The sequence below is a fragment of the Octodon degus genome, unplaced genomic scaffold, assembly GCF_000260255.1.
Source record: "Octodon degus isolate 3935 unplaced genomic scaffold, OctDeg1.0 scaffold00037, whole genome shotgun sequence".
NCBI lineage: Eukaryota > Metazoa > Chordata > Mammalia > Rodentia > Octodontidae > Octodon > Octodon degus.
Window position 1 is genome coordinate 13,267,839 of NW_004524613.1, and position 24,301 is coordinate 13,292,139.

General features: G+C 44.6%; 1 protein-coding gene across 1 annotated transcript in view; it reads right to left on the reverse strand.

The window, feature by feature from the left end:
- Positions 1 to 24,301, reverse strand: part of Ptprt (protein tyrosine phosphatase, receptor type T) — an 868,923-nt gene that overhangs the window by 39,541 nt on the left and 805,081 nt on the right. Inside the window, exons 18-20 of the mRNA XM_023714963.1 lie at positions 22,872 to 22,959; positions 9,030 to 9,106; positions 441 to 477 (exon numbers count right to left, since the gene is read on the reverse strand). Of these exons, the coding sequence (XP_023570731.1) occupies positions 441 to 477; positions 9,030 to 9,106; positions 22,872 to 22,959 (202 nt within the window). The remainder of the gene's footprint in view (positions 1 to 440; positions 478 to 9,029; positions 9,107 to 22,871; positions 22,960 to 24,301) is intronic.

The window sequence follows — 24,301 nt, forward strand, 5'->3', positions numbered from 1 at the left end:
CTGAAAAGTGTAGCCAACTTTAAGCCTTCTGATAACTTATTGCTGTGTTGCTTCCTAGGGCAGCTGGCTATCCCAGGAAGCAAGGCACTCTCAGATCCAGCTCTGTCTAGTAGAACCTGCTGAACAATGGCACTTTTGATATATTCTACTTGGTTCTCTCCCTCCTGACCATTTCCTAGTAATGATTCCTACAGCTGAACTTGTCAACATTTTCCTTCTCAGAAAGCTCTGGAGCCTTTCCAACCCTGTCTTTCTCTGGTTTCTTTGTCAGTGGAAGCTAATTCCCCTCCTCTAGAGAAAGGCCTTGGTCCATTAGTGGAAAGGGGGTGTTGGATGACAGGAAGTGAAGGTGACAACAAGCTTTGCATAATTTCCCAGAAGTCCTTCTTCCCAGGAGCCCTTGAGGTCTCTTGGAAATAGCAGATTGGTAGAGCACTTACCTTGGGTTGCAATGTAGTGTCGTGGTCGATGGTACCCCTGGATAACAGGAGGAAAGCACAGTGAGCATCTCCAATCAAAGCTTGTCAACAATACAAGATTAGTAAATATTTTCCCCCCAGGTTGTTTTGCTCATAGGCCAAACGGAATTGTCATAGCTATTCCAAGAGAAATGACAAAGATCAAGTACAATGATGCATATAAAGCACTTAGCAAGTCACTAAATGTTAGTTGCTATTATAGTTCCCTGTGAGGTGTCTGCACAGTTTTCCTGGAGCCAGAGGTACTCAAGCAGAATCTAGGTAGGCATCATTTTAGTCTATGCACCCAAAAACAGGGGCAAGAAGAGTTTTCAAGCTTATGGAGCACATCAACCACCAAAATGTTTTTCCTGAATCATGATTCTATGCACAACAGTGTACAAGATCCTGTGGGGAACCTAGAGGAAAAAACAGAAGAAAACAATTCCATTGTTGACTCTTTGCATTTGTAACAATTAGAAAATGAAAATTGGGAAAGATGCCACATTGCTTCTCCCTGCCAACATGCTCAGGCTTGTAATTAAAGTTCTGAGTGTAGAAAGGACCTTGTGGAAGTGTGAAGCTGGAGACCCATAAACTGACTGCAGATTCAAAGAGCAGCTGCTGATTTTCCTGTATGTTTCAGAGTGCTCTCATGCGCTTTCTGGACTCTGGTGTAGGCTTTCCCTGGTGCTCCATAATCCTAATCATCAGGAAAGAGGTTGAGAGTGACTCTGTTTTACTACATGGATGTGGCATACATGTTAAGTTCCCTTGCTTGTTACAGAAAGGGAGTGTTTCCTATGGAGTAGAACTTGGAGCTTTGGTCTTCAACATTGCTAAGTAACTTTTCTCTCCTATGTGGTTGTATCTTAGTTACTTTTCTCATTGCTGAGACAAAACACTGACACCTGAGTTGGAGGGAAAAACGTTTATTTAGCTCACAGTTTGCGGTGGTTTTAGTTCATAATCAGCTGACACCAAGGCAGGGTGGCACATGGCAGAAGGGCAACAGTTCACAGTGGTAGAAGACAGCAAAAGCAATAAGAGAGAGTGAGGGAGAAAATCCTCTTTCTGTCCCTTGTATTATATGCAGGTTACCCACCAACATTGGACCATGAATCAATCACAAACTCTAGATTCAGCCACCTCTGAAAAGCCTGCTCCCCATGACTGAGGCTTTGGGGGGACATCTAGACACAAACCATAGCACGGTAGATGAGCTGTCACATGTCCTCCTTCTTTAGGAGATACGCCAGAATTGGTGTCTTTTGGTGCAATAGAGGTGGATCTCTAAAGATCTAGATATGTTTCTAATTCAAAGACTAGTTTATTAATCCTTTATACATTTCTCCATCTTAATTTTGCACCTGTTCAATAAATATTTACTGTGTACTTTCCAATTGCTAGTCATACTCTGGAATTGACCGTCAGCACCAACTCAAGGCCAATGTCATGACCCAAACTATGAGATTAACATCACAGCCATCAGTAACTCCACCGAAATTATTTGCCTGAATGGTCTCATCTGCTTAGTAAGGCCTCTTAGTTGACAAACACTGCCTCCTAAGTTAAAAAAAAAATTCCCACAGAACCTAGCACAGCGTGATACATAAAGCAAAAGCCAAATAAGCAAGCTGTAACAAAGCAGCCAGGCAGGATAGCATGGTAGAGTTTTACTGTGAGCCAACTCAGTTGCCTGGGTATGAATACTGGCTCTGCTCCTCCTAGGCTGTACAGTTAGGATAAGTTACTTAGCCTTTGTGTGCTTCAGGCTTTTCCCCCTATAAATTGGGGTTAAGAATATTTAAATCATAGTATTGTCATTCAGATGAAATGACAGTTGACCTATGACTGCTACTATAGACCAGACACTAGTCCATGATTTATTTTATTTATTTATTTATTTATTTATTTATTTATTTATTTATTTATTTATTTATTTATTTATTACTAGTCCATGATTTAACAGATCTGTCTTTGCTATTGTACTTGTTATTTATTGGAGAACATTCAGTGTGAGGCTGGCATGACTAAAAGTGCCCATTAGACTTGTAGGGGACGCTGGAATGGCAAGCCCTTCCTTTTACTAGTGTAATAACTAAGTTCTTCTTTGAGGCATGAGGAGTAAAAACACTCATCTGTTCCTCTAAATCAAGATGGACAGGGCTGTGCAGGTTGAACAAAAGAATTAGACTCAGGGGTTTTCTGTAGTAGGTCTGGGAAGAGAAAAATCCTAGATCCCAGCACAATATGGTTTCTCACGTCTACCACCCATACTATCAGGCATTCTCAGCGTGGCCTCCCTGGCCACAGAATCAACCTCCTACTGGCCTTATGCCCCCCAGTCTAGCTCATACAGACCATCTGGTTCTTGCCCCAGTGCACTTCCCATTGCACATCTAAATGTTATTTCCTGTATTGGTTCCCCATTGCTTCATGGTGAAGCCCGCATACCTGGACTTGGAGCTAAACATCTGTAACCTCCTCTCTAGCCTCGCTTCTACTTGTCCTTCTGCGTCCCCTCCCACACTCCTAGGTATCTTGTATTCCACCCTTGCTATGCTGCTCTTCACCGTAAGCTCCTTTGTGATACAGAGGTAACTCCTTCGTAGGGCAGCATATATGCCAAACAAACACTATAGTATCTACTGTAATGAGCCTTTTTTTTTTTTTTTTTTGTACTTTTCTGCACTCGGGTCATGGGCCATGCCACCCAGAGTGGGGTACAGTTTTTATCAAAGATGAGTTGGAGAAATACACATATATACATGTTTTTGAGGTGAGGTTGGGATAATTCCTTAGAGCATGAGTGAAAACACACAAAGACCCTGGAGAAATTGGTTTGAAAGGTTAATACATGCCTAAAAGTCAGCAGGATGAAATTCTGAGCCAAACATTCATATTTTAGTGTGGGGTCAAATGGGTTAGGTTCACAATTTTGTGTTTTTCACATATTTACTCAATCATTTTAACATTGAATCAACAGGTATTAATGAAGCACCTACTATTACATGCATTAACTAGAAATACAAAAGCGCATCGGATGACTCTTGTTTGGGGCAACTTGCAGACATCAACAAACTGGGAGAGGATCTTCCAAGGGGAAGATGTTAGTTCTGTGGAGCACACATGGGGACTGACTTAGGTGCTGAGGCCAGAAGAGTGTTCTCTAAGGAGGTGGTGGCCTAATCAGCTTCTTAACTAAGCCCTTCTTGGGCCCCTCAATCGCTTGTAATTCCCATTTCATCCATCAGCAGTGCAATTAGTCTTCCTACCACTGTCCTCCTTTCTCACTTGCTCATTGCTCTTGAGGATCAGCAGTCTTGATTCTGTCCAGCGGCGTTCTTCACTGGTCATTCCCCATGCCTGCCATGCATGTCCCCGGATAATGGAGTGGTTTGCTTGCTCGCTTCCTCCGGCCTTCTGTTCCATTGTCAGTCACTGCTTCCAACAGCCCTTCGGTGATCATGCTGTCAGCTTTCCACGTCCACCAGCTCACTTTTCTTGAGAGCACTCACCACCAGACAGCACACTATTCTTTATTTACATGCTTGTCGTCTGTCTTCCCCAGCTGAATGGGAGCTCCGCCAGAGCAGAATTGTTTCCAGCTTGCTCATAGCTGTGTCCCCAGTACCAAGAAGTTGGCCTGGCCCATTGGCTATGACAAAAACATAGTGAATGCATGCATACTGTGTGCCTGTCCCCATACTGCATTGAGTAAAGAGACTCTCCCTGGCCTCCAAAAAACCCACACAGTCCCCAAAGAAGAAACATTCAAACCACGAGACTCCTTAGCAGAGGAGATAAAAGGAAATGTGCTGCTCAATTGGGCTTCTCAGGGGATTTGCCAAAAGCTAGTACAGAAAACTTCCTAACCTTAAAGGAACTTTGATTTCATTTAAGTCCCACCTACACAGCATGCAGATCAACTGAAACCAGCACTGGGCCTGCCTCCATCTGTCTGTGAGCAATGGGAGAGAGGTTTGCATCCAAAATGCATTCATCTCACTCTGCACTCCTGCATCTGTTACTTACTGTGGACCCAGATACCATATTTATTTCTAGGCTGGCAATTTATAACAGATTCAAGTGGCCAATACATTTTCGGGTGTGCAAACAAACCCAGCAGTGGGATAGCTCAGGCCACAGCCTACGGAGCCCCAGACGGGACTGGCCCCATACAGCTCATTATCTACATGGAGTCATTTTAATGAATCACCAAGATCTACTTGAGGAAAAATGATTCTAGCATGAGCAGTTAGCTGTTCGGAGAACCAGGAGGGATACTGGCTGAGGTGCAGACCAAGAGGAAGAAGTGAGCACCAGGAAAGAGAATGAGAAGGGGTGTGTGTGTGTGTGTGTGTGTGTGTGTGTGTGTGTGTGTGTGGTGTCTCCATGGAGACCCCAAGAATTTAACTTTGTTGTAGCATACACCATACTCACAGTTAATGTGATTCCTTCACTTTCTGACCCATGGCAATAACTGAGCAAGCAGGCACTGGGGAGGCTGTGTCTTTATTTTTCCCCCCTTCTCTTCCTACTCTGTGCTGTGCTGTGCAAGGCTGACTGTAGGAACAGCACCATGGGCTCCCACTAGCCTCCTGCTTTGAGGTACATTTAGCCAATCAGAAGTGGGAGCAGAAGTATAGAGCCCAGCAAGAGGTTGAGGTCAATGTCCTAGGTCCTTCCAAACCGGGTCAGGATGGGTTCCCCTTGTTTCTATATGAAAGGGCTTCATAGCCTGTCTGACAGCCCTCCCCTTACAGAGCCTCTTGCCCACTGTCCAGACCTAGAACTATATAGAGCTAGCTCTGTACCATTGCCAGACTCAGGGCCAACACCCTGCCCTGCTGGTTTCATTCAATCTTGCTCACATGCATACTAAATTTTCCTTCATTGCACACTTTGCGCCCATTTCCTTTTTGACCCCGATGGACACTGTACATTAGTTATCACGTACATGTGAGCTGGTACTACTATTCTATTTTATAGATCTCAAAATAAGTGAATAGGCACAATCTAAAAGCTAGTAATCAGAAAGGCCTAGGTTCAGCAGACAGAGCAAGCACTGATTTCATGACTTTAGTCTTGTTGCTGGTACCTGGTCCTATGGGACACTGAGACCTCCCCGCCACTGTGTCCAGCACTGCATTTTAAGATAGCACATGGCAAAGCCTCCTTGACCTTTCTGGACACTCCAGGTTTTACCAGAAGAGGGAGGGGTTTGTGGGATGCTCTAGCCAGGCAGAGGATGGCTGTCCAGCTGTATGACCTTAGGCAGTGCTCTTAACCTTACAACACCAGCATTTCTTGGTTCTGACCACAGTCAGACACTCACTGAACTGTCAGATGATAAATGCCAGACAGATACCACAATTCAGGCATGCAAGATTCTGTGCAGGCAGTGGCCCATGAGGATCATGGCATCCAAACCCAGCCATGGACAAGGTAAAGAGAAAAGGAAGGAACCACTTCAACCTGGATGGACATATGCTGATCAATATGTGCTGACCAGTACAAAGTGGTGTTAGGGAGTAGGCAGAGGGAGAGAGAAAAAACACTGGGTGAGAAGTCATTCTGGTGTGACATTTACCCTGGTTCTGCCACTGACCTTGCTGTGTGCCTTGCATAAGTGCTGGAATCTTTTTCAACCTCACTTGGAAAATGGGAGTGCTGAGACCTGTGTTGAAGGGAAGTCCTAATAAGTGGACACACTTAAAACATCCATCATAGGGCTCCGGAATGACTTATTAGGAGCCACTGCTATTGTCATTATTCACTATTATTAAGTGTAGCAGGATATAGTTGGGGACCCTCCTAGTTCAAATTCCTGCTCTCTCTCCATCCGATGCTGGCAGTATCACCCTGGACATTTCACCTCACCTTAAGAGCCTCAGCTTGTTTTGTGGAAGCAGGTAGAGATAGCCCTTTTCTGGTGAGGTTGAGGAACTAGTTAAGGTTATGTTGGTGCATGAGAGAGGATCAACAATGCTGAGCTGTGAAAGGCTCTAGTCAACAGCTTCTGCGGATAACCCACTACTATTGTGGACTGCTGGACTGTGTTGGATTTTTTGCTGAATTCATGCACCTATAGTATTTAGATGCCAGTGGAATACCCATCTCGGACAGGACTAAACAAAAAAAGGGGATACAAGGGAAGGACCATTTTGTATCTGTAAATACAGAATAGTTAGGATAAATATACAGCTACTTTCACTTAATTCAATGAGAAGAAAGAGGTGTACTAATAGCATTTGGACAGGATATCCTGTCTGCATCTTGTACTATGGATAATCACTAAGAAGATAACAATGTACAATGCATTAATTATTGAAACTGTCCTATTAATCAGTTTTGAAACTGTCTCATTGCTATTTGTTTCTCAATAAAATGAAATTAAAATAACTTTTAGAAAACTGTAAGCCATTCTTCCTGTCTCTTTGTATATGGCAAGACTGCAGTGTTGATTCCTCTAGGTGACCTTTACTGGCCACTCCCCACACACAGCTCCTGCTCCCTGAGGCTCTATTTTCTGACTCCTTTACCAGACTGAGAACTGTTTAGGTCAGAGCACCTGATCTGAAAGGTCAGTATTTCTAGTACACCATGGAGAGGAAGCTGGGTATCAGTGAGATGAATAACAGAGTCATGCGAGAGAGGGAGAGTTTGATAACATGACGGTGAATGCTTATATCATTGGGCTGTCTGAAGACCTGCTGATCAAAATTAACCACCACCTTGTGAAATGTCCTAGAAAGGCCATGATGACAATGATGACAGAGATTGTCCCTCTTTATCTCTGGCGAAGATCCAGCCTAAGTGGATCTTGGCCACACAAGAGGTTCTTTGTTAGCCAAGGTCCAGCAGGGAAATAGAAAACACTCCAGTTGTTTCAGACAGAGGAATTTAGCATAGGGACTTGGCCACACAGACAAAGGAGAAGACAAGATGACAAATGGAAGAGTGGAGCAACCTCAGGGTTAGCAACAGCAGGAAGCTAAGACCATCTTCAGATCTTTCGGTGGGGGGGGGGCAATGGGTGGCAGACAAGTTGTTAAGGTTCAGGATTTGGAGCTTTCGGCCAAGGGCTAACTGAGGTGGGACCACAGTGGGCCTGAGTGAGGGAAGCTCGAGCTGCAACTGTGGCACAGGCACACCTGAACCCACTACCCACAGAAGGGAGAGAGGAGGGGAATGTGCTTGCTTCTCTCTTCCTGTTGTCCCCTGAGCTTCTAACTGTGCCACTCATTGAGGGAGTCAGGTCCCTCCCTCCCCGTACACCACACACATGCTGATATGCACGCAAGTCCTCCTACTGGGCATTGCAAAGTGAATCAGAGAATGACAAGAAGGAGATATGAGGCAACAAAGACCTAGCAAAAGCTCAATAAATATTTGTTAAATTAATGAATCAGATGCTCCAGTCTAGATTAAGAGGGATCTGCAGAGTATGTCACCGATAGCTTGTCAATAAATACATCTGGAAGTCTGAGAAGCCAATGCCAATCTCCAAGCCATTCTTCAAGACCCTTAGGCTCTCACCAGAGAAGCCTGGCTTGAGTGAGTCATGCTGGGATTTCCATCTGAGTGTAGCTGCACTCAAGCTTGGCAAACTCTGACTTCTATGTGCATCCTCCTTGGCTCCTGGTTTAGTGCCTTCCTCAGTAATCTCTGGGATACTGAAACTGGCCGCCTTCTTTTGGTTGTTTTAATTCCAGAATCTCCTTGCTCTGATCTCTCTTGTCCTTGGCAGCAAGTAAATCACCCTACAACTTGGGTCTCAACTAATCACCTCCTTTTTTTCCTGATCAAAAACTTTCTGATCTCCTAAATTTGGCCATCTGAGCCTCAATAATCTAGTACCAACTGTTTTCCATTGTTCTCATCATAATTCTCTGCCCCTCTCACAGAGCTGCTGATTCCATCCTTCCCAGCCACTCCATGTTGGATTGTGCTGTTCTGTCCAACTGGAGGCTCCCTCTGTGATTTCAGATTCTACTTGTGCTCGAAGCTTCACCTCACATCACATTTTGTTTCCCTAAAGGAAGAATGGAAGAAGCAATGTTTTTTTCCTACCTCTGAATCCCTGAAACATTTTATCTGAACCAGTGACACTTACTTTCTAGCTTGCCCTGGAATTACTGATGTGCACAGTTTATCTCTCTTCTGAGGTCTCAGGATAGAAGTCATGGGAGTGCCAGCTTTATGGTTCCCAAAATATCTATCAAGCTGTGGTCATTTAAAAGTTTTGGTTGCATTAGTAGCTGCACCTTCAAATAAGTGAATGAATACACACAGAGACATCTATACAAATAAACAGATGGGGTGAATAAGTAAGACCAGAAATTGTTCTGGAATTCCACACAGCAGCTCCTGCAGCCTGCCTGCAAGAGGATGTAGCCTTAGGTAGATGATCAACTTGGGTCACGCAAATCAGGAGGGAGTTAGGTTGGTCCGAACATGTTCTGCAAGGGTTACCCTCTGGGGAACAGTTGGGGACAGTCACAGATCTTGAGCCTACACAGCCAGCCCCAGAACTTAACTACCCAGCCCCATCAAGATGCTCACATCAATGTAGTTGGCGTTGATATAGTCTGAGTGTGGGTCTCCATCCAGCACCAGCAGCCTCACTCGGGAATGGTCATCTACAGAGAGAACAGAAAGCAAGGGATGGTCAATAAGAGCAATCTGGGGGAGAAACCAGAAATCTCTTCCTTTAGCAAAGCTATTGCCTACGGGGCATCATGCCACTCTTCCATTAACCCTCAGCAGGGCCCTCTGTTATGATTCCTATTTACAGATGAGGAAGCTGAGATTTAGGAAGGTTACCAGCCTCAAAAAGAACCAGAAAGAACTTTGTTCTCTTTCCCCTCATCTTCCCTTTTCATGCTGACTTTCTTGTTACTTAACTGAGTGAACCACCTCCTCCATAACTCTCAGTGATTTCATTATTAACATGAAGCTGGAAATATCTGCTTCACAGAACAATACAAGAGAGACCGTATAAATATACCCAGGACATGAAAGTATTGAATCTGAATTAATATGCTCCATTTTCCTGCTTGCTTAAAAACAGTAAGCTTATCTGTTTTCTGCATCTGCACATATTGCTTTTCTCTCATCTCTTGGAGTATTGCTACAGATAGATTGTCAGCCACATATTGTTATCAATACTATCATTAAAGTGAGGCCAACTTAGTATAAAAGAGATTATCAATAACTAAAAATTGTGTTACTGAGGATACCTCTTCAAACACAATCCAGGCATAAACAAGACTTACAATGTTTAGTCAATAGCATGTTTACTTCAAATAACACCAAATAAAAATCACAGAATAAATCAGGATAATCCTTTACAATTAATTAGAGTGAGCTCTGACACACTAATCAACCATGCAAATGGAAGATCCTGACTGGATCTGGTGGGGTGGAGGTGCTGAGATTGACACCCAGCTCATCGTGCAATGTTAATGTTGTGCAATCACCGCATCCACCAGCCAGTCCATCTTATTCCATGGCAGGTGTAGCAAATAGGCTGGAGAGCTATGGGTGTCCCTAAGGGCTCCCAGGGGTGAAGGAAGTCAAGCCAATTTATCCTGTTCAACTTAGGTGGTGCTCTGTGGTTTCTAAAGATCATTTATTGCTACCAACTGAAACTCTCTTGAAGGCTGGGACATTATCATTCTTATTGCCTGCTTCCTGCCCTGCACCTCCAAAGGACCTAGCTTGCGGCAGGTACTCAGTAAGTATTTCATGAACATCTATGGGATCTTGACAGTGATCTAGTGAGAGTATCAGGATAGATTTGTTAGTTTTTGTTACAAATAAGGAAACTCCGGCTCATAACCACTGACTGGCTAAACACCCAGCGAATGGTGGAATGTGGAAGAATGAAGTCCTCTTAACTCTTGAGCATAGAGGCCTTCTGAGTGGGGTCTAAATTACATGTTAGAAGCCATAACAAATATACATAGCCAAGGGAATTTTTTTTACAGAGAAGTGGTATGGTTGATGGAAGAGTTGAGAAGCCAGATGAGAGAAAAACATAGCTTAGGAGAAGACACAAGGAGACATTGCTTCCCCTAGGGCTGCAGGGACAGAGGGAGGAAGTGGGGTTCCCAGAGCTTGGGTGTGGGGACCACCTTCTGGAGCTGGGGCCTCTTATGCTTCTCCAGTGGGTGCTGGACATAAGGAGATTTTCTGCTGCTAAAAAGCTGACTGTGACTGGGACATAAGGAGAAACATCTTTTCTCCTTCTCAGTGCGAGCTCAGTGGTACATGCCATCAGTCAAACCCAGCAGGGATCCAGGCAAGAAGGGCCTGGGAAATACTGATGGCAGAGGTCAGTAGGGTGTGTTGAGTTCAATTAGGACAAATGGGCAGGACTGGTAGAGGGTATCATCCCATATCTATAGTACATCTACCATGTGGCAGACACTACGCTAAGCAGTGAGTTAGTTATACTGGATCCCACTTGGCATACTCACCACAGAGAAGCATTTCAGTGGAAGCAACTAGAAGTAGAGTAGAACTCTAAGTAGTACCTTTGGGTAGGTGAGGAAGTCAAGTGTGAGATGGGGAAGGAGTCTGAAGTGAAGATTTACTAAGTTCATTTTAAGTACCAGAGACTATAAATATCTCAATCACTTATTATTCAGAACAGCTGCATGGCTTTTATAATACCAGAATATGTGGTACTATGATACTCTCCCTTTCACCAACAAAGAAACTGGGGCTCAGAGAGAAGAAGTAGGTTCCTAAGTTACAAAGCCTCTCTCTCAGTCCATGTGACCTGAACCCCTGCTCTGTAAGCTACAGTGCTCAGCCCACCGACCTCAGTTATCTCACCTGCACTGCTGTGGGGGGCTGTGCACAGGTCGGTCCCCAAAGCCTCAGGATTCTAGCCAGGGGAAAGGGACTCAGCAGGTTGGGACTCAAAAAAGGCCCAGGAACTGATTTAAGCCTTGTTACAGAAGCTGTCAGCTTTTAAAAAGTGAAAATGCATATAATGTTTTCACTCAGCAGTCTCACTAACGACTTATCGACTCAAAATCTCCTTTACTTGAGTTATGCCTGCCCCAAGGGTCCATACCATAGGAAACAGAAACTTGGGTTTAAAATGCTGAAAAAGACTTAAATATATATAATTATGTATATGATGAGATTTAAACTATGAGACCAAAAATAATTAAAGATGAAACAAAAGAGAAACATTTCTTCTGCATAAATATCCTTACAGATAGTAAGGGTGATGGTGTTTACCAGTATCTCCTCTTCACCCATTTATTAAGAACACACTTCCTGGAACCTACAATGTACCAGGCTTATTGAAGAAAATAAAGTGTTACCCAACATAAGTTTCATGCTCAAGGAGTTTGTCAAGTTAGTGGGTGGGGACAGGGGATGAGGTGGGAAATATACAGAAGTGAAGTTTCAAGGTCTAGAAAGTGAGAGATAGAGGGCTTCCTGTAGTGTTATGTGAATGAAGAATTAAAAGTAGATGAAGTATTGTACGGTCCCCCTCCTGTAAGAACCTGAAAGAGTAAATGAAATCTAAAAGATATAGTAGATACTGTGAAAGGGAAAGAAGTTAATCAAAGAGAAGGAAGAACTGGGACAAGAGAAAAGAGAAAAGAAAGAAAGAAGGAAGGGAAAAAGATATATTTGTATATACACAGGGTAGCTTGGATAATTGTACTACTGATTTCTGCTGGTCTAGTGAAAGGAGCAGTTAACGCTTAATTTTTTTTTTTCCTTTTCGTTTGGACCAAGCTTGCAGTTTTACACGTTTGTTTGGTAATCTGAGCAACTAGCTGAAGACAACAATATGCAGTATAACAATTATCACTGAATGCCTATAATTCTGTTTAGTGAAATTGTGTATTGTTTTAAATTTTTTCACTATATTTTATTTTCTTTAAAAAATAAAGGAAGAAAAAAGAAAAAAAAAAGTAGATGAGGCTTGCTCCGTTGGCAATGAGGAAGACTTTCCAGGAGAAGGAACACCAGAAGTGAAGGAAGAAACATGGAAATGAGCTAAGTTACAAAGCCTCTCTCTCAGTCCTTGTGACCTGAACCCTTGCTCGGCCACGGGCCTCAGTTATCTCACATGCACTGCTGCGGGGGTCTGGGCAAAGGTCGGTCCTCAGAGCAAGCACATTGGAGAAGACACAGAGAATACTCTGTCCTGGGACCCCAAGTGGGAGGGAGGGGCTGAGGAGGCAGGGTGAGTGCACAGGGCTTCCGCCATGCCATGTTAGTTAGGTCTGTTTGACCAGAGAGGAGGCTGCACTCTGCAGGGCGTCTAGATGGTCTCTCTTTTCTGGGCCCATACAAGGGTATTTTAGCACAAAATAAGCAAAATCCATTTCTTTCTGGGCTGATCTCTGGCGAGAGGGATACACTTTAAAAGTGCCAAGTAAGCAGTGGGTCAGACTTGGGAGTAGATCTTAGCTCCACCATGTAGCCGTTCAACTGACCTCTCTTAGCTTTCGTTCCCTTAGCAAAATGAACCAATAGAACCTACCTCCCGGAATGGTGGGGGAAATTGAATGAGACAATGCAGGCATCACAAGTGCTAGGGTATTAAGAGAATGAAAAGATAAGCACCGGAGCAGCAGAGACTATTTGCTAAACCCAGTCTGATAAAGGACGTGTACCCAAAATATGCAGAAGAACACTGAAACTTGTCAATAATAAAACAAATAGGCCAAATATATCCATCTGAGTAGATATTTGACTAAAAGAGATAGACAGAGGACAAATACTCACACAAAAAGATGCTCAACGTGCTGTGTTTGTTAGGGAGTTGCAAACTAAAAGAATGGTGAGATAACCCCACAGACACGTTGGAATGGCCCAAATCCAAAATACTGACAGCACCAAATGCTAGGCAGCACATGGCACAGCAAGAAGTCTCATTGATTGCTGATAGGAATGTAGGTGGCACAGTTACTTTGAATGACAGCTCGGCAGGTTCTAACAAAACTACTTGTACCATGCCATGCAGCAGTTAGACTCTTTGGTGTTTACCTGAATGAGCTATAAACTTAAGTCCGCATAAAAAAATCTGTGCATGCATGTTTATGTTTGTTCATAATTGCCAAAAACTTGGAGATAACCAAGATGATTTTCAATGGGGAAATGGATGAATATGATCATGATACAGCCACATCATGGAACATTATTCAATGATAAAAATAGTGCGTGATCATTCTGTGGAAAACACAGAGGAAATTTAAATGCATGTTTCTGAGTGAAAAAAGCCAATCTAGAAAGGCTCACACTGTGTGATTTCCCCTCATGACCCCTTAGAAAAGGAAGACCAATGCTGATAGTAGACAGAAAATCATTGGATGCCAGGGGCTTGAAGGAGGAAGGAGGGTTGAATGGGTTGACCACAGAGGATTTTTAGGGAAGTAAAATTATTTCACATAATATGATAATGGTAGGCATGCCATTTTGCATATGGCAAATGCTACAGGACTGTACAACATAAAAGTGAACCCTGATGTAAACTTTAGGTAATAATAACGGTTCAATACTGATTCATCAATTCCAACAAAGGTACTGCCCTAATTCAAGGTGTTAATCAGAAGGGACACAATACACAGACAATGGGGAGAGAGTGCATGAGAACTCTGTGTTTGTTGCTCTGTTTTTCTTTATTTTTTTATGTATTTAGTACAAGGTCTCACTACACAGATCAGACTCAGTGATCCTCCTGTTTTCAGCTTCCCAAGTGCTGAGATTACAGGTGCGCACCATCATGCCCTGTCCCAGTCGCCCTCTCTGCACGCTCTAGGGGCGGGGCTGGCACGGCACATCGGGAATTGAAACCTGGTCCCTGTGCCTGCATAAGCAGGCACTTTAGTCCACGGAGCTATCTGGCCAGCCCACTGCTCCGTTTTTCTGTCAACCTAAACCTTTTCTAAAAGACAGCGTGCAGGCAGTTCCTGGTATGTAGCAGGCGCTTAACGAATGGTTGTTTAGGGCTGGATGCAAGGCCAGGAGTGAGCTGATGGCAGAGACACTTAGCACTTTGACGCATTCCATCTGCCCTTCTGTACTAAACGTGACTCTATCTATCTGCAGAGGCAAGCACTGTTTTGTGCTCATTAAAGGGCAAATGCAGCTGTAGGTCCACCAGAAAGGCATTGCAAAGAGTGGCAGTGTCCTCATGGTTTATTTATTCCTTCTGGGAAATGCTAATATTATTCTGTGTCCCTTCTTCTCCTAACTTTATATAATTAGAGAGATAAAAAATTGTGTTTACCCACACACACATGGAGAAAGATGGGGAGGCGGGCGATGCGAAGGAGTTTATACGAGGTAATTTACAAGCAGCCCAGAACGTTCATTATGCTCTATCTACATTTTGCAAGCTTGAAAAACAGCTAATTTGGTGCTCTTCATTTGATATTCAAGACAAGGAGAGGATTAAGGAGAGTCATATTGAAGAGAAGCAAACTCTTTGATGGGGAGGTGAGAGAAAGGTGAGCGGATTGGTGCCTCCGGTTCTCGGCTGAGGGAGGAGATGGGCAGAGGCTGGCTTGTGGGGTAGAGAGAGCTATAGCAGCAGGTCATAATGGCAAGGGCTTGGACACTCCAGGCCCTCTCCTCTCTAGGGGAACTTTGCCCCTGTTCGAAACTAATCTGCTTCTTCCTTCTCAGGACAGAGACCAGTGGTAGGTTGGCAAATGCTTTACAAATGGGTCCCTGGAGGAAAAAGGGGTTCTGATTTGTAACGTCTACTGATTTGTGTGGTGTAAATACTTCCACTGTGAGCGATTTCTGGTGGACCAGCAGGTGGGTTGATAACATTGACCGACCTAAAAATTCCTGAGAATTTAGCAATTTACTCTTGCAAGCTGAATCAACTACAGCACACCACTGACGAAGATCCCACACTTCTCATACCCCGCAAAGCCTCACAGGATCTGATGGTCTAGAATCTACTGTTCACTCATCTGCTCATCTCCCAGAATACCCTGGTAATTATGGCCTTGAAGTTGCTCACATGCATTCTAGCCACTGTGGCCACAGGGCCTTGGTGTGTACAAAGCAACATGCCCATCCAAAGTGGAAAGTTGAGGTAGGGGAGCTAGCTCAGCGGTACAAATGCCTGCTTGGCAAGCACAAGGTGCTGAGTTCAATTCCTGATACAAAAAAGCATTTACCTTTCAAAGCTGAAAGTTGACTTGAATCCTATATTCAAATTCTCCCTGTTCTCCTAGTTGACCCCTAGTCATACTTATAAATGCAGCCTGTCTTGCTCAATGTCTTAATCTTTTTTTTTTTTTTTTTTTTTTTTTTTTTTTTTTTTTTTTTTTTTTTTTTTTGGTGGAACCAGGGACTGAACTCAGGCCCTTGCACCTGCCAGGCAAGTGCTAATTCTACTGAGCCATCTCCCAGCCCCTTGTCCTGCTTAAGATGGGTAACCATGTCGTGTCTTCAGTATGAAGAAGCTAAGTTATTGGCTGGACTGGGAAGGTGGACATGAGGCCTAACATGCTGTAATCATCTTACCTGGAACAGGTATTACCTTCCCTGAACCTTGACTTACACAATTGTTACATCTATCTTTGCAGACTTGCTGGACCTGGTATGTTGTAAGGATAAACACAAGTATATCAATTCAGCATTGCTATTATTCTAGACCAGTGCTTCTCCAAAGGTAGTCTCTGCACCAACAGGATCAACAACTCTGCAGAAATGCAAATTCTTGGGATTCCACTTCAGACTTTCTGAATCAGAAACTATGCCGTGGGACTTGGCACTATGTGTTTCAAGAAGCCTGTGGGTGACTGTGATTACACTCAGGTTTGACTGTGCAGACCAATGTTCAGTTACTTAATAGCCAGCCACCCTGCATGTCCAATATAATCCATCCCTGGAAGCACCAGAAGGCCTTACTGGAACTAGACTGTGATCCTAGAGCCCCATCTTGAACCAGATGGCAAGATACAAGAATTTCCCCACAGGGAGAGTGTATGATGTTCCAGGTACTATTCTGGAAGCTGTCTGTATACTCTGTGACTCGATTTTTCAAAGTCAGCGCCAGAGACATACGACACTATCCCATTCTATGAAATAGAAACTCAAGGCTCTAAGAAATCAATAGTCAGGAAAAAGGATAAGGTAGAGAGCTTCTTCCCATATGGGTGGGTGAGTCTTGAACCCAATACTCAATGCCTCACACATCTACATGCCAGACCTCCACAGCACCCTCTCCCTCCCTATGTCACATCATTTTCAACACTGATCTCCATCCTAGTCTGCTCACACACCCACCACAGAGGAAAGAGTTAAGTTTCTTTTGTATAGTTCTGATTCAACACAAACCACAACTCTCCCTCCCTCCACCATCAGATGTAACTCAATAAATCAGTCGTCCCAAGTTCACATCCATTTCAAGACAGCATCACTTTAAAGAGATGGGGCCATGGAGAGAGAGTATCATTTGGATATTTGATGTTCTTTATTCCTGTCTTCTGGTTCCTGTGGAAGGGAAAGGAGAGGGGCAATATTTCTGAGAAAAGATATTTGACTCATTATAATGAATTGTGCAGCTGAAAAACTATTTCCTAGAAGTATTGGAAATGTTAATGCCATCATCCTGCACAAGTAGATCGGGAGGAGGCAGATAATTCTGCTGTGACTGCCTGGGCACCTGCTTGAAGCTAAAGGTCTGCGCATTCAATCTTGATCAAATTACCATTGTCAAGAAAGAGGGTAGCTTAAGCACAACAGATACAGCCCCACATTCAGTACATCCTCTCGTCCTGCCTAATCCGTGCTGGATGAAGAGGGGACTCTCCACCTGCAGGGCACTATGAGCAGCTTCTCTAGCCTTTCGGGGAGGAGTCCACAGTAGAAGCACTGTGAGGCTTGGAGGGGCAGGGGTCTACCTGATGCTCCTTCTCACTCGCATCCTTGGCATGCTGCTCAGGCAGGGTCCACTGAGGCAGCTTTCCAAAGGAGGAAAAGAAACTTTCTAATATGTATTCCCTAAGCAGAAGCAAGGAGTTGGGTATAAGCAGGTGACTTTGGAGATAAGTTCCAGAAACAAGAAGAAGGGAGTAGGAAGTAATATACAGAAAGGAAAGGACCCAACAAAGGTGTTGGGTAGCTGCCACTCTGTAGTTGGGGAGCTCAGGGAAAACCGTACAGCCTTCATAGCCTAGTTACCTCAGTTAGGAGGAGAGAGAGCTATGAGACACCTTCTCCCAACGATCATGGCTTAAATGCAGTTTTGGCGGACACTTACTTTCTTTGCACTTCTGGCCTACTGGTACCCGTAGGCAGAAAAAGAACACTCACTACCGAGAACAAATCTTCAGGAAGAAAGACACAGGTGTCGACAGTTGGAATTTGGGTTGGGAGTGGCGAGTGTTGGGGCATGGGGCAGGTGCCAGTGATTTCTCTGGACTCCTCTATGCTTGGAGACAGCAAAGGCGAACAGAGGTGGAGTCAGAAGCAACGGACAAGGCGCGTCTTTCACTACTGCTGCTGTTCACCTAGGAATTAGCACTGCCTGCATTAAGAAGAGGCCTCCAGATGTATCTCAAACCTGGCTTCCTCACTGGGAATGGGTTCCTCCAGGGACACACTGACCAGGCTCTTTGGAGAAGAAAATGCCTCTCTAAGGATCTCATCTGAGGTTGGCCCTTTGTCCAGATTTTTTTCCCCCCAAAAGCATGGATGTGGCTTCATGTGGAGGACTCCTTGGCAACGAAGCATGGTACCCTGGGAAACAAAAATCAGAACTCTAGGGTCTGGGTGTGGCTGTCCTACAGACTTCCTGTGGGACCTCTCTCAGGACACTCTACAACTCTGGTCATCCCTCCTTGCCCATGAACTCAGAGGCTAGTCTGAAAATTCTATGGCTCAAGTGGCCACCTTAAATTCAGGTTCAATACTCATTCATCTTAGCTTGGCCTCTCTGCCCAGAGATTTGACCTAAAACCACCTCACAGATGAGAAATTGAGGGTCAGAGAAGTGAAGGAACCTTGTTGAAGGGCCTATTCAAGGTAAATGATAGAACCGAATTTGAACTTAGGTCTGTCTGACCTCATGTCCAAGACTCCAATATATCTGAGCCTCCTGGTTTTTCTAGATGAAAGGCAAAAAGCAGTCTGAGAAACTGTACTGGGAATGCTGCGTGCCTTTCTATCCACTCCCTCTGCACCTGGCTTTACAATCCAGGATGCAGCTCTCTATAGACAAGCTTCTAGCCTTTAAAATACAGACATCCTTGTAATTCTCCTTCAGTAGGACAAGTGTGGGCATTTCTAAGATATTCCCAGGAGGCGAACAGAGGGAACTACATCTCCTCTGCTTCTGGTTGGGCTCAGCCAATGGAAATAGAGGAAGACAATGGGTGGAGAGAAGACAGCAGCTCTCTTACTCCTTTCAGTCTCTTTGTTGGGGATGCCACTGAAGGTCACACCTGTGACAAAGGTTGTCTCTCTCTGGGTCCTGGTATCCCTTCCTTGCAGTACCCTGGGTGGTCTGGGGTCACGTTTCATCCCAGCATACTGCACTATCCTTTGCATTGTCTTTACCCCTAGAGTACAAACTTTGTAGAGAATCTCTCAGTTATCACTCGGCAAATTATCCTGTTTCAGGGTCCTAGCTTTTTCCTGCTGTGATCATACCTGATCCTAGAGAGGAGAATCATTTCATGCAATTTGCAGCCCTGACATCACTTTCTCTTCTAGCATCACCTCCTTTCTTTGCCCAAGAAACTTTAAGACTTTCATGTGGGGGAATACTTGGCATGCTGGAAGCCTCCCCTGGCCACAGCCTCTGCCCTGGAGCTACCTGAAAGCAAAGGACTCTTTGTTCTTATTTCCCCCATTCATTTCCTTTCCTTTCACTCCCTTTCCATTTCCACTCTCTGAAACCCTACTGTCTCTATTACTAAATTCTAAATAGAATCATTTGGAAGAAAGGGGTGATTTTGCCAAGGTTCCCTCTTACTGTTTCATTTGTAGGCAGTGCCCTCCCTTCTGCACTTACTTCCCCTTTAATCTTTTCTGTTCTCCCTGGCCTGGGCCTTTGTCCTCCATTCTGGCCTCTCAGAGCTCTGGGCTTCTTAAGATGCTAATCACACCCGGTTTTCTTTTTGCACCAAGAATATTTCTATTTATCAAGGCACTGCAGGCTTTGCCTTTGGGGAGGGACACATACAAGGGCAGGAACACCTTCCATTCCTCAGGGCTGTTTCTCTTTTACCTTTCTCATTTCAGTTCCAGGATTTCTTTCTTTCATTTGGTTCCCTTTATGTTTAGCACTGCTTTCTGAGGGGTACTGGTTACCTGACGCTGTTTCTTGGCTTCTAGTACCCAAGGCAGACCTACACAAACCCTAATTTGTTGCAGATTCACTGACCTTCACATCAGAAAAGAGAGCCAGGTTAATTTAAGCCTATCCAGCTAATATCCTTAAGGTACTTGAATTCTCTCTGCCTCCATTTGAATTTCCCCAGGAGTAGGTGTCATGCATCCAGCATCCCAGGGTGAATAGTTTCTGTAGGAGAGGGGCAAACCTCGTGGGAAGTTGGGAAGTGAGACAGGAAGAGAAGGTAGCTGAGAAAGGGTGAGTTTTCTGGCTCATTACTATGCAAGCAACTTCAGCCTAATTCCCATGGGAACTATACAAAGACTTGGGAGTACAAGTGAGGTATTTCATGGTGGAGGACTCGGGTATCTCCTGGTGGAGGACTTCTCTCAAAGGTGTTGATTCTCCAGTGTTTGCAGGCTATCTTGTGCTGGGTAGATCTTTCCTCCACTGTGGAGAGAGCACTCAGGCAAAGATACAGTCAGAGCAGATTTCACCCTCACAGTCCCATCAGTGCAGACCCAACAGTTAGGAATGAAGCTTCCTTCCTCAAGTGTACCCTAGGCACCTCATGCCGACCCCAGTCCTGCCCTGATGACCACCCAGCCAGCTGTGTGCTTTTGCATGGTGATGTGGTTTGGCTATGGGACATGGGGGTAGACTCAGTGATAGAATTCTGTTTGCTAGAATCCTGCCTCTCAGGAAGACCTTGCAGAGGGATGGTATCCACCTTCTCTCTCTCCTGCGGCCTATCCCTCACTCTTTTCTTGTTGACTGGAATTTACCCTTCAAAGTGTGGCTTTGATCTAACCTTCTTTCTTCCACTCTTGCTGAGTGTTCTCTGTCTTAGGCGTGAAACATAAGTCACGCTTCGCAGGGTCTTCTCCACAGTCAGCTTCTATTTATCAGATACCATGTTATACCAGGGTTGGGGAAATAGAAAAGCCAGCTGGCCACAGCTCTGATGTCACACAGCAGCTGTGGCAGGAGCTAGGCTGTCACAGTACACACCGACATGTGTCATGTCTCAAGTCACACTGATGCAAGGGACAAAGAATTGGCACATATTATGCTCTAGGAGTGAGTGCTGGGAGTCTGACCACGTCTGAAGGGTCAGAAGAGTTCTGTGAGAAAGTGGGGACAGAACTGAGAGCTGGAGTATAAGTGGGCCTTTGGAGGGCAAAGACAGGCAAGATGGGCATTTGGACAGCAGGGACAGAATGTGCAAAGGCCTTGTGGTGAGGAAGGGGCACGGGGCGCTCCAGGGACTGAGTGACAAGCAGTTCAGCTTCAGCGAGGAGGCTGCCATGAAGTGGGCTTGGTGTAATGGGCCTCAAGAAACGGCTGAGGGTCTTGCAGTCAGAAGGACACAGAAAGCATTTGAAGAGTTTTTTGTTTTAAAGATGTTGTCTGACTTCAGTCAGGAATTTGGGGGGACAAAAAATGGGGCCAAGGTGGTTGTGGAGCAACTGGGAAGGAGGCTTGGCAGAGTCCAGGTAAGAGTTGGTGGCTCAGGCAAAGATGAGCTGTGGAGACCCAAGGATATATGTAGTGGGGCTTCCAAATCTAGGCTGTCCCGCCACAGGCTGTGCCTTGGGGATGCTGCCCAGCCTGCACGGCCACATCTTGCAAGGAGCCAGACGCCCTTCACAGACTCCAGTGATTTTTTTTTTTTTTTTCATATCTGTGAAACCTCTTTAGGAGGAAGACACTGTGAAACCCATTTTACAGAGACAAATAAGAGAGTGATTCCCTATTGTCACACAGCCTGTCACTTAGTGTGTCCTATTTGAACTCAAGGTCCAGCAGGAAAGATGAATAAGTGACTTGATATTTAGGGCACAGGAGGCAGTGTGCTTGAGCAGGTGACACTGGGGACTGGTCAGATCAAGCAGCCACCTGTCCCGGATGCAGGTACAACATCTCCCTGAACCCAGCCTAGGAAATGTGTGGAGGAAGCCCACACATCATAAATCTTAATACATGTTTGCTGACTGTTTGAATATCTCTTTCCGACAATTCACTTGCAAGAAATCTTGCTGCCTGCGTTACAGTCTTCTAAGAGACAAATTATAAATGTTTTCTGATTAGTTTCACCATTCATAGCCTATTCCTAAATCAGCACAGGAAACAGCTAAGCTAAAACTTCTGCCTCTTTCTTCCTTTACAATCTGCTTGTATCTTATTCTTTCTCCTTCCAAGCTTTTTTTTTTTTCCCGCTAGGCATGTCTAGACATTAAAAACAAAACACAACTCTGAATGAGGCCAGCAATTGTCGTTCATGAGCACTTTCCCCCACTTTGGCTGAATTGTGTGTTGCGGAGATCTGGGGGCAAGGATTGATCTCGCAGTTGGTGACATGGCAGAAGGTCCAGACTAGCTGCACTGAATCAGACAAGGGTGTGGTGGAGCCCTCCTCTCATCACAGCACCCACCCAGCATTTTGTCTGAGATAACATTTTCCTGCCTGTATTTATGTTGCCCAGAAGGCTGTATAGGCCAGTGCTTGGCAATCAGTGGCAATACCCGTATGCTACTTTTGGGTGGGGTGTTCAGCTCTATGGTAGTTTTCTTTCTTTTTAAAAAAATATATTTGGTTGCTGCAGGGTCTCACTTTGCATTTCTGACTGGTGGTGATCATCTTGTTTTCGGCCTCCCCAGTGCTAGGATTACAGACATGCGCCGCTACCCTTGGACTCTGGCTGGTTCAGCCTACCCTGGGGGCCAGGCTGGTGTGGCATGTGGTGCCAGGGATCGACCATGGTCCCTGCACTTGCCTAAGCTTACCTAAGCAGGTGCTTTAGTCCACTGAGCTATCTCGTCAGCCCCTGGGCTGGTTTTCTTTCACCTCTCTTCCCAGAACTTAATAGCAGCTGTACACTAATCTTTTCTCACTGCTTTTGTTCAGGTTTGTTCACCTTCGCTGGGAGCACAGGAGTAGTCTTTTGACCCACAGCTGGAAACATCAAGGATGATTTGATAACAATCTTGACATAAACAATAACTTTTTTTTGCCCTTGTGTTCACCAAGCTTAATGCTTAGGCTCCCCCAGAAGGGTACCTACAGGATATGATGTTCCCATATCGATTCTTATTGCGATTTTCATCTTCCTTGGCTGTGTCCCATGAAGCAGTCTGCCCCTCTGGTAAGGCCTAGAAAGAAAGAAAGAAAGAAAGAAAGAAAGGGAAGAATAGAGTGGTTAGACTAACCAGAGGTGGAAGCTTCTTCCGCATGGAAACAAAGCAACAGGGAAGCAGAAGTCCATTGTGAGGGGACACTCACTGTAAAGGGCAGTATGTCCTTGGATGGGTCCTGGGGAGAACACAGTTTAGCCCCTGCCATGGACTTCTTTCCTTGCTCTTTGACTCAACTTTTGGTAACTTCTGTGGGTCATTAATTCACAGTCTTTCCAGTATTACAGTCATTCATTCATTCATTCATTCATTCATTCATTCATTCATTCATTTACTCATTCATCATTCATTCATTTGGAGATACTTTTTGCTCCACTAATATGTTCTGGTTACTGTTCCATGAACTAGGAGTGCAGAAAGATAGATCAATCCCCTTGAGCATTTCCTTGACCAAGAGACACAGCAAATAAGCAAGCAAACACAATGAAGAAAATAAGGCAGGATAAAGGGGGCAAGGATGCAGAATGGGGATCACTTCTGCTTACACAAGAAGTAACATGTAAGGAGGTAATGTTTAAGTTCATTCCTCAATGATGCAAAAAAAAAAACCTGAAAAAAGCAAGAAGTATTTTCCCAAAGTAGGCAGCCATGAAGATGTTCAGACTACAACCAAGTGGTCAGTTCACAATGGGAGTGAAGTGGTGGGACTAGTGGTGGAGAAGATGTGAGGTGCTATAGTTTCTGGTTAGCAAACTGGTATTATTCTAAGTGTGATGGGAAACCATGAAAAATTTTAAGCAACAAAGTCACCCAGTCTGTTGTGAAAAGTGCATTATGTCTCCTGTATGGAATAAGGCTAGAAAAAAACTAGGAAAGAGCAAAGAGATCAGAGAGGACCTCACTGCAATTTTTCAGGCACAAGATGGTCCCTTGGGCCCCTGAACCAAGGCAGTAGATAGGAGAAGAGTGATTATTTTTCAGATGTTCAATATTGTTGACTTAGGCTCCCTCAGAAGCAGACTCAGAGTTATAGGTTATAGAAAGGGCAGAATAGAGTGGTTAGACTAACCAAAGGTTAGTGGTTCATCAGGGAGGCAGTCCTAGTGAGCATGCGTAAGAGGATGGGAGAAATGAGACAACCCAGGGAACACAGGACACACCAATGTGTGTAACTGAGCTGTACACACCACTGTGTACAGCTGAGCTTAATCTAATAGGCACATCTAGTGGTCCAAGGTGTCTCACTAGAGATGGCTATGTAGCCACCCATTTCTGGTTAAGGACAACTCTTGGGATCCCTGTAGCACTTCTGCCATGCTCTGTAGGTAGAGCATGTATAGTCTTCTGTCGAGCTGTGAAA